The sequence below is a fragment of the Berghia stephanieae genome, chromosome 4 (genome assembly GCF_034508935.2).
Source record: "Berghia stephanieae isolate SIO BIC M18660-M18661 chromosome 4, UCSD_Bste_1.3, whole genome shotgun sequence".
NCBI lineage: Eukaryota > Metazoa > Mollusca > Gastropoda > Nudibranchia > Aeolidiidae > Berghia > Berghia stephanieae.
The window spans coordinates 65,042,234-65,053,348 of NC_088363.1; the positions used below are offsets into that span (position 1 = coordinate 65,042,234).

The window sequence follows — 11,115 nt, forward strand, 5'->3', positions numbered from 1 at the left end:
TCTACAGTAAGAAATGGTATGTAATGATAAACTGATATGAAATGCAACTTTGATAGCATAGAACTAGTTCTGTTCTATACCCCAATATAGTAATCAGCAGCCATTAACCTGCCCTTCGTGAGAATATGACCAGTTCATTAACCAGAGTGGGTTATTGGGTGAATATAGTTGGTTAGGAGGAGGGATTTGGCAGGGAAATAGATTTCTGCTCAATGATCATTCAATTTTGATTTGATTTCGGAGATGCATGTCTCTGCACCTTTTTTTTAAAAAGTAAGGATGTGTAATGCACGAAAAATCAATTCAAATAATGTTTTATTGATTTCTGAGTGATGAATGTGAGTTTCTATTTATTGAAAATGGCATGAGAGGCATAGCTATCTTTGAAAATTAAAAATGTAAAATTACCAAAGGAGTAAAGAAAGAAAAATAAAGAAAAAAGTAGAGGGTTTCAATACAAAATAGGCTTTAATGAGGTGGATAAATGAGGAATAATCACTATATGTTAATGTTATCCCTTCCATGTCTCTATTAGTTCTTGTCCTTTCTGTGCTGTTATCAATGTTAATATAAGACTAAGCTGGACATATAGGTGGATTGCTGCTTGGCTTTTTCATTATTTTTATTTTTTGGAACTAATTCTCTTTGTCCTGCATTTTTTCTTTGTAAAATGCAGTTGGACCTGCTTGAAATTTAAAAATAAAAGATGGGGCAGGAGAATTAAAGCTCAAGTTTAGTAGACAAAGAAAATCATTTGTTAAGTCAAATTGACTACTTTATTTTTTTAACACCTCAAAGGTTCTGAGTAAAAGTTCCTTTATCGCATTTGAATATCCAATATCCAGTCCCTTTTATCACGTCTTTGTCTCCCTTTTTGTCTCATAATTGAAAAAAATAATGCAAGTCTTTCTCTCTCCCACCCCTCCACAAACACACACACACAGTCATAGAAAAAGAACAAAAAGGAATAACTACAAAACTAAACAAATCAAGCAACCCAAGAAACCCAAGTCGATTAAAATTTTATAATGGTTGGAATAGCTTTAAAATACATGGCTGACCCATAGTATAATTGCTGCTAGAGTTTGAAAATATTTGTTAATTCTTATTTATGTAAAAGGATGACAGATATCTTTCCTTTTTATTTCAATGTGACTATCTCTGATTTACCTTTTATAAAAAGTTATCTGATTTCTGTACTCAGGAGGAACATCAACAAAACAATCAGAAGTTCAGTCAGTGAAAAACAAAGGACTTCGGCCAAATGTTCAAGGTGGAACAACAACAGTACCTCAACCACTACTCACCCTACCAGTGGCACAAATTAGGCCTCAGCAGCTTGTTCAGCCAACCAGTACTGCTCAATCAGACCTCCATCATCCTAGGTTTTCTAATGATCGTGTACACAAGAAACTTTGCTATATATGGGATTTGATTTCATTTATCTGGTATGATTGATTTAGAAATTTGTTTTCAGTTGTCTGCTTTTTTGGAGTTTTTTTTTTCAATTTTAATATGACTTGACTTAATCCTGTTCGCTCCTTGTGGAACATAGGACCTCCCTGAGCATCCATCTGTCATCTTTTTCTGTCCATTGTGTTCTATGCTACAACTGACAATTGTATTCTATGATTGGTCTCACAAAGACATTGCAGCACTTTTCTTTTACTGACAAGATGTTTAGTTTCTTATTAGTAAATTAAGTGTTGTCTATTTTGAAAATTTTGTTGACATGATGATTCTGTGATTTTTATTTTTTTTGGCCTGGGGTTACTCGTAGCTTTTGTTGTTTAATCCAATTTTTGTTGGTGTATTGTCTAGTCACTACTTTTGACTCTTTTCATAATTTAATAGATGTAAAGTATTTTCATAAAAATACTAATTATTTACATTTAATAAAACAGCATGCTAAATGACATTTACAGATATTTTTTTCACTGTCATTGGTCTGTTTAATATTTATAAAGGTGATTATTTTCTTTTTTTACAATTGCTAATCTGCATTCCCTACTTCTAATGGATTGCAGAGTCTCTTTTGATATGATGACAGTAAAGGCGACATGGACATGGAAAAAAATGATCACCCTGTCACATTATTTTGCCTCACTAAAAGGACCATTTCCAGCATCCAATTCAGATTTTACTCAAGTGTATAAAATAGAAGAAAGGATGTGCACTTTGGCCTAACTTCAATAAAAGAGGGGGTCAGAATAGAAGAATGGGGGAGTGCACAATTTGACCAAAGAAAAGAGGGAGGGGGCAATTAGACCAAAGAGGAAGGTGGGGGGGGGGGGGGCATTTTGGCATTATTGACATCATCAGTGACGATTCGGACGGGGTGACATATGTACAGTGCTATTATATTTCGATAGCACATCTACGTTTTTGGGGGTGCTTTTTTTTTTTCTCTTTTTTTTACCCCTTCTTTGTTTTGTTTTGTTTTCCCTTTTGATGAATTTTAATGGATACATTTCATGAGCTGAAATTCAATAGAAGGAGGGGAGGGGGGGGGGGGGGTATTTGATATAGTTTAGTCGACTCATTTTCAATTTTGATAAATGGTATTAAAAGAATCCTGTGAGGTGTCACTTTTGATTCATAATTACATTTGGTCTTGCAGGTCTGATGTTAATTATAAATCTCCTCCAACTCCACAAGTTAATAATTTGGTGAAGAATGTATTTTTTCATACAGAAATTCTACAAAAGCAGTTTGAAAGGTCAGTATAATCAACATAAGAATTAGTTGGTAGTTTTTCCCATCGTTATGTATTTCGGAGATCTTAGTTTTCATGTCTTGAAGTTGTTTTTGTCTTGGTTCCTGGCCATAATTATCAGTATTTCTTGAGATAAAAGAAAAATAAGTGGAACTGTGACTTATGTTAATAATAACAAGAAATGAAGGGAGTAGAGAAGCTCCAGAAACATTTCTTAATTCAGAAAAGTGAGTGGAGCAGACACCTACGTTTCTAACAACAAGAAATGAAGTGAGTAGGAAAGTGCCAAAAGACAATAGAGAATAAAAATTTTGCAGCCATCGATAGCTCAAACGGTATAGTCATGCTCTCCCCGGCCAGGCAGAGTTGTTGTACCAGTAAGGCCGCAGGTTCAAGCCCCCATCGCCACCGCGAAATTTTTATTCTCTATTGTCTTCTGGCTTTTTCCTCCTCACTTCATTTCTTGTTGTTAGAAACATTTCCTGTTTCTTTGATACAAGAACATTTTTGTTTTCTAGTTTCTGGTACAGTGCACCTTGGTAACGACGAAGTCAAAGGGCTGGAGGTCAATGTTCGTTACAACCGAGGTGTCACTTTTGACATAATTTATATACAAGGGATATATGTAAACACATTGGTAAACATAATGAATAACCTCTCCTTAACACATTGCCTTGCAAGAACCACCGTGTTATCAATGGCTCTTCATTTTCATTGGTTATTTGATTGTTTTTTCTTTATTTTGTTTTTGTTTTTTTGTACTGTGGTAAAACATTTCCTTTTGTACCAATTAAAATTTAGATAGAAAATCTGGGTTGATAGAGCGAGTGTAAATGCAATGAAATAGTAGGGAACGGTGTGTCTAAAGATCAAAATCAACATGATTAAGACCACCTAGAATATACACACCTCAAACATACTTAAGTTATGCATATTTATGATTTTGTTGGTGATTGCCGTGTGCTTGACTCTGTTTAAAGACTCTGTTTGAACAACACTCGCAGGATTAACCCTTCTCATTGACGAGGTTAATGGGTTGAGATTAATGGCTCATTCTCACACCATCTACCCCCCCTCCAGCCCCTAAAAAGATTATGAAGGTAGTTGTAAATGGCTAACTTCTTGCAAGTAGTAAAACTGGTAAAATCAATGGATCTGAAGGTACTTGGGTGAGCCAGTCAAAGAAATTATAGTAGTGACTCATAATAAAGAAACAATATAAAAAAGGGGGACAGACAAAGCATGCAATATTGTGAGACCAAATCAACCAATATCAAAACAGTAAGAACATTAAGTATGCATTTGAAAAAATTGAATGGGCTAAATGGGAGGAAATATTCTGATTGGTTAATGCTTAGTAACACTCAAACCATCAATGGATTTAAACGGATGTGCACTTATGTGCAGGTCTGATAACCCAATTCATTTTTTGTTGTAATGGAAATCTCAAAGCAAAATATTGCCCATTACAAAGTTAGACTAGGCTCATATTCAGGTTCAGATGTCAGACCTGCATATAGGTACACGTCGCTTTATACTCATGAGACATGCACCGAACAAAAACTTACTCTTTTCTGATGATGATGGTATTGGTATGTCATTTTTTACCAAAGTCACCTTCGTCGGCATAAAATCCAGCATCTTGTCTTGACACCATGAACATTCACCCAGTAATTCCTCATGTGTGGACATAAAATACTTGTGGCAATTATTTACAGCATCTCTTGATAACAGACTGAGTAAATCTGTTGTTATATAACTAAGAAAAAAAGTAGTCTACCAGAGTCATCAGATCCATGGAGATAACATGCTGTGGCGTTAAACTGACAGCAACTCAATTGCTACTTAGGGGACAAAGGTGTCAGATAACCCCCCCCCCCCCCCCCCTCTACCTCTAACCAGATTCAAAATTAGTCTTATTGTTCACGAGTCCTTTTTTATTTATTGAGCTCAGAGAACTGCCAACATAAGAAAAGCTAAAACAAAATACCAAAAAAAAAAAACCCAACATTTTTTGATAAAGCAAAAGTCATTGCAAACAAAATATGATGAATGTTACATTAGCTTTCAGCCCAAGATGTAAGTTGTAAGTTTGATATATTTTATTCATTCATTTCAGGTGCCTTGGGCATTCACCAATTCACATCAGGAATTTTCATATGGATTTTCAAATACTATGTAAAACTCTAAATAATTTCACTAAAGGCTATGATGTCCCTTACCCAGATCGAACTGAATTTATTCTTAAAGAGGATCTTCTTGTCTATTTCGAAGAAGTGAACAACAGGTAACAGTTAAAACCAGAATGAAGGGATAATAAACCTTGCCACATTTTCACAATACCAGTTGTATTGTCTGGTGATTACAAACCTAATGGGCAGTTGATGATTTTGATATTGGGACTACTTAGAGAGAGAGAGAGAGAGAGAGAGAGAGAGAGAAAAAAAACAGAGAGAGAGAGAGAGAGAGAGAGAGAGAGAGAGAGAGAGTGGGGGGGGGGGGAGGGAGATATCACAAAAGAGTTTATGTTGTGTGCTGGTGTGTTCTTTATTTTTTAGCTGTAAACTAACAATGGTTGCCTCTTGGGACAATAATGATGATTATTGTCATTATCATTTAAATAAAAAAATCAATAAGCTGCATAATATTCATTATTATTTCATTGGGACAATAAAGATAATTATTGTCATTATCATTTAAATTTTAAAAAAATCAATAAGCTGAATAATATTCATTATTATTTCATTGAACTGATAAGTTTTTTTCACTGGCTCTCGAGCAAATTTCATATATTCAAATTAGGTCAACAAGAATTTACTTGCAATCTATTTTTTTTTTTTTTAATCTTTTAAATTTTTTTTTTTTTCAGGCCTCAAATTTACTCTGGTCTTCAAACATTGAAAAAAATGATTCATGATTTCCAAGCCACACCGCTGTATGCTACGACACAGAGATCGTGAAGAGCATCATATGCCTTGGCTCTTTTCATAAAGTATGACATTTTAATTATAATTTTGTGACATCTTGGGTTGAAAATATATCTCTAATAAAGAGAAGATTATGTAAATGTCGATATTTTCCCAAATTTTGTGATAACATTGTGAATGAAACCACATCGGAAAAGATAAAAAAGTAGACATAAGAAAAATGATGAGTATGAGAGATTTTCTTCTGATTAATTGTTGTGCTCATTTTAAAAATCTCCCAGCTATTTGTACCCTCATGTCTTTCCTTTTCTTTATTTTCTTGGGTTTTTTTTTGGTAAACCTGTTTACCTGTTTTATCAATATTTGTTTATATACAACAAACCTATAGGCAAATGATTTGCTAGATATGAGTTTCAATCAGACACGGTACATTGATGCTAGATTGTCAGCTTTTTCCTGTGGGTCAGTTTTTTTGTCAAGCCTGTATAATGCCTTGCTGGTTTTTCCGATGCCATGATTTATTTTTCAAAATTCTGGTCTGGATCTAAAAACTCATCACTACCACAAACACCACTATGTCATCATCACTACCACCAATACAAGCACCACCATTGTATATTCATCATCACTTTCGGGACTATTGCGACCACTACCGCACCATCATCACTCTTACAACGACCACCAAATCATCATCACCATTGCAACCACCACTTCATCAACAAGACTACTACCACTACTACGATCACTGCCACATCATCATATATCACCACCTCTAAATCAAGCATCACTTCACCATCATCATCTACCACCTCTACTACAACCACCACCTCATCATCATTATCACTACCACTACTAATAGACTATCACCACCACCACAGTATCACATACATCACTACAACCACCACCACCACTGATAATCATTACAACCACCACCATATCATCATTATCATTATTTCCACTATTACAGCCACCACATCATCATCATCACTACCACCACAACTGGGTGAGATCTTCTGACCTCTCTTGGTGGGCAGGAGGTCACTTGCTGTATCTTCCATCCCCCTATATGTTTTTCGAATTGCTTTCTGTCTTTGACTTGAAATGGGGTTACTTGGTTTTGTCCTTGGCTGGGAGGGAAACAGTCAACTGTGTAGTATTAGTTTTGGGGGATGATGTTTTTATTTCCTTGTAAATCATCTCCCTGTTATGTAATATTTTTTATTTTTAGAATATATTAATGGTTTGTAAACATTTGAATGCATTCCTCCTAGTGGGATCCTGATCCTGTGCTTGTGTCTGGATTAGACTTTTAGGTGATCTCAACACTGATGGCATGCTCTTAGAATCTACATCTGTTCCCTATATGAATCATTCCCCTTGGTCTTACTTTTACCCGTGTGCTTTCTTTCAATTATCAATCTAAATTTATTTTTTACAATCCTACTTTCTTCCTTGGCGCTGAAATGACCTAAATGTGGGATCACTTGGTTTTATCCTGACCCTTGCCGGACTCAGGGAGAAACGGTCAAATGTGGAGTATTAGAATTTATTTTTCCTTGTGAATCATCTCTCTGTTATGTGATAGAACAAAGTTGACGTTGCTCAGATTTTTGTTATTGCTTTTTGCCATCCATGTTTATGAGTAATTCTCACTAAACTGTATTAACCAGACTATAAACAGTCAAGGTTACACATAGATTTTTGTGTGTTGGTCCATAATATTTCTGGAGGGGTGGGGTTCCTGACCTCCCATAGTGGGCAGCGAGGCACTTACAGTGTCTTCTATCCCCCTATCTGTTTTCCAATTGCTTTCTGTCTTTGTTTTGTAATGAGATTACTTAGTTTTGTCCTGACTCTGGTCGGAGTCCTTGATTGGGAGGGAAACAGTCAAATGTATTGTTTTAGTTTTTGGGAGATATTTTTTTCCTTGTAAATCATCTCTCTGTTATGTATTATTTTTTTTAGTGTATTCCTCTTAATGGGATCTTGTGCTGGTGTCTGGGTGAGACTTTTAGGTGATCTCAAACTAATCACTTTGATAATGTGCTCTTGGAATCTACATCTGTTTCCTATTTGAACAAATTCCCCTTTGTCTTACCCTTTATTGGGTGCTTTAATTGTAATTCTAGAACTTTTTACTATCCCATTTTCTTCCTTTTTACTGGCGCTGATATGACATTAATGTGTTGCAAGCGCCGTAAAACCCTTAAAAACAAAAACAAACAAAAGATATCTGGATGGCAATGTTGTGAGTTTCTTAGCCAAGCACACAACATCTTTATTGATAAGTTTTTTGTTTTGAATATATAATGGTTTGTAAACATTTGAGTTTATTCCTCTTAGTGGGATCTTGTGCCTGTGTTTGGATAAGACTATTAGGTGATCTCAAACTAAGTACACTGATAGGATGCTCTTGGAATCGACATCTTTTTGAACCATTCCCCTTTGTCTTACTTTTTCTCTTATGCTTTCAATTGTAAATCTAGAATTTTGGGTTTTCACATTTACTTCCTTTCGACTGACGCTCAAATGATCTGAATGTGTCGCAAACACTGTAAAACCCTTAAAATAAAAAAAACACTGCTACTACAACCATCACCACATTATCATTATGTTTATCATCATTACTACAACCAAATCATCAACACTACTATCATAACATCTACCACCACATCATCATCGTTACCACTACTACTTTAAATTCAGCCACCTCATCATTTTCTACCATAACCACTACCATATTATTAACACAACTACCACTACCACAACCATCACCACCACAACATCATCATCATCATCATCATCATCATCATAATCACTACCACTTTTATTACTATCGTCACCATATCATCATCATCACAAATACTATTATCACAACTCCAACAATCACCATATCATCCTCACCACCACCATCGCAAGACTACTACCGCCATCACATCATCATTACTACCAATACTATAACAGCTATCATCACCAACAACAACTACCATGAGATAACGACTTTTTTTACCCCCCCCATAGTAGGCAAGCAGTCACTTACTGTGTCTTCTATCCACCTCTATATGTTTCCGAATTTGCTTTCTGTCTTTGTCTTTGGAATAGGATTTCTTAGTTGTGTCCTGACCATGACAGGGAGGGAAACAGACAAATGTACAGTTTTGAGAGATATTTTTCTTTTTGTGAATCATCTCTCTGTTATGTACTGTTTCATTTTTAGTTTTGAATGTATATTGATATGTAAACATGTGAGTGCATTCCCCTTTATGGGATTCTGTGCTTGTGTCTGGATGAGACTTAAGTGATCTCAAACTCAGTACACTGATAGTGTGCTCTTGAAATCTTCATCGTTTCCTATTTGAATTGTTCCCGTTTGTCTTAATTTTTCTCGTATGCTTTTAATTGTAAGTCTATAATTGTTTGACCATCTCATTTCCTTCCTTTTTACTGGTGCTGAGCGGGTGGTTGGATGGGAGCATCACCCTTGAATCATATACCTATGATGTTCGCATGGGTATACGATCCGATAGTGATGTCGTTTCTTCTTCTCTTTACTAGCCTATCCTGCTTCTTTGGTTTGTGATTGTATTTTTGACAGGGGATATTTTTTTTTCTGTAAATCTTCTGCCTGTTTGTTCTTGGTTATTTATAATTTAGCTTATGATATCTTTAGGTTATGATTTTGATTTACATTTGTACTATTTTTGTTAGATTGCTTGTTTTTTTTTTTGTTTCAGCGGTCTCTCATATAACCTCAATTGTGTTGGAAGAGACCTAAAGCAACAAACAAACAAAAAAACTGACCTAAATGGGTCACATACACCATAAAACACATAAAAACACAAGACAACTAATACTACTACAAGCACCACCAACACCACGTCATCATCACTACCACAACTACCACAACCACTAACCACACGTAATCATCACTACCACTATCACTACAACCACCACTACCGCATTATCACTATCCCAACTACTCCAACAGCAACCAGCACATCATCATCACTACCACTACTACTACAAGCATCACCATCACACCATCATCACTGCTGTTACTAGTACAACCACCACTACCACATCAACATCTTTATCTCTACTACTTCAATCCCCAGTCGAGACAGGCTGACTGGGTGGGGTTCCCGGCCTCCCATAGTGGGCAGGGTGGCACTTACTGTGGTTTCTATCCCCTTATATCTGTTTCCAATTTGCATTCTGTCTTTTTAGTCTTTGCACTGGCCCTGGGCGTAGTGACTGGCTGGGAGGGAAACAGTCAAATGCATAGTTATTATTTTGGAAGATGATATTTTTTTCCCTGTAAATCATCTCTCTGTTATGTATTGTTATATTTGTTATTTTGAATGTATAATGTAAACATTTGAGTGTATTCCTCTTCGTGGGATCTTGTGCTGGTGTCTGGGTGAGACATTTATGTAATCTCAAACTAAATACATCGATAGCGTGCTCTTGGAATTTACACCTGTTCCCTATTTGAACCATTCCCCTTTGTCTTACTGTTTCCTCAAGTCCTTCTAATTGTACATCTTCTTTTCATTATCCAATTTTCTTCCTTTCTACTGGTGCTGATATGACCTAAATGTGTTGCAAGCGCCGTAAAACCTTAAAAACAAACAAACGAGATTTTCTGGGATTTTCCTAATTGGTCATTTACAAACAACTACCACCACCACATTATCATTACTAGCAATACTACTACAACCACCACCGACTCATTGTCATCCCGGGTGGGTTCCTGACCTCCTATAGTGTGAGTAGGGAGGTATTTACTGTAGCTTCTATTACCCTATATCTGTTTTCCAACAGGCTTTCTGTCTATGTCTTGGAATGAGATTATTTGGTTTTGTCCTGGCCCTGGCTGAGAGTTTTGGGAGATGATATTTTTTGTCTTATAAATCATCTCTCTGTTATGCACTGCATTATTGTTTGTTATATTTATGTATGATTTGTAAACATTTGAGTTTGTCCCTCGTAGTGGGGAACTGTGCTTGTATCAGGTTGAGACATTGAAGTGATCTCAAACTAAGTACACTGATAGGGCGCTCTTTGAATCTACATCTGTTCCCTATTGGAACCAATTCCCCTTTGTCTTATCCCATAGTGGGCAGGGGGGTACATACTGTGTCTTCTATCCCCTTATATCTGTTTTCCAACATGCTTTCTGTCTTTGTCTTGGAATGAGTTTACTTGGTTTTGTCCTGGTCCTGGCCAGATGCCCTGGCTGAGAGGGAAACAGTTGAATGTATTGTTAGTTTTGGGAGATGATATTTTTTTCATTGTAAATCATCTCTCTGTTATGCACTGTATTATGCTTTCTTTATATTTTATATGATTTGTAAAAGAGTGTTCCTCTTAGCGGGGACCTGTGCTTGTGTCTGGATGAGACTTTTCGTGATCTCAAACTAAGTACTTTGATAGAGTGCTTTTGGAATCTACACCTGTTTCTTATTTGAA

At 36.0% G+C, this 11,115-nt stretch overlaps 1 protein-coding gene across 3 annotated transcripts in view; it reads left to right on the forward strand.

Moving 5' to 3' along the window:
- LOC144971033 (uncharacterized) overlaps nucleotides 1–9,463 on the forward strand; it is a 41,857-nt gene extending 32,394 nt beyond the window's left edge. For 2 of the 3 annotated variants that reach the window (XM_078911349.1, XM_078911350.1), the window contains exons 11-15: nucleotides 1–16; nucleotides 1,205–1,448; nucleotides 2,621–2,719; nucleotides 4,836–5,003; nucleotides 5,586–9,439. The exon at nucleotides 1–16 is cut by the window's left edge and continues 33 nt beyond it. In XM_078911349.1, the coding sequence (XP_078767475.1) occupies nucleotides 1–16; nucleotides 1,205–1,448; nucleotides 2,621–2,719; nucleotides 4,836–5,003; nucleotides 5,586–5,676 (618 nt within the window). In that variant the 3' untranslated portion in view covers nucleotides 5,677–9,439. Of the gene's footprint in view, nucleotides 17–1,204; nucleotides 1,449–2,620; nucleotides 2,720–4,835; nucleotides 5,004–5,585 lie in introns of all 3 variants that reach the window. The other variant, XM_078911351.1, reaches the window with a different exon arrangement.
- The last annotated feature ends 1,652 nt before the right edge of the window (nucleotides 9,464–11,115 follow it).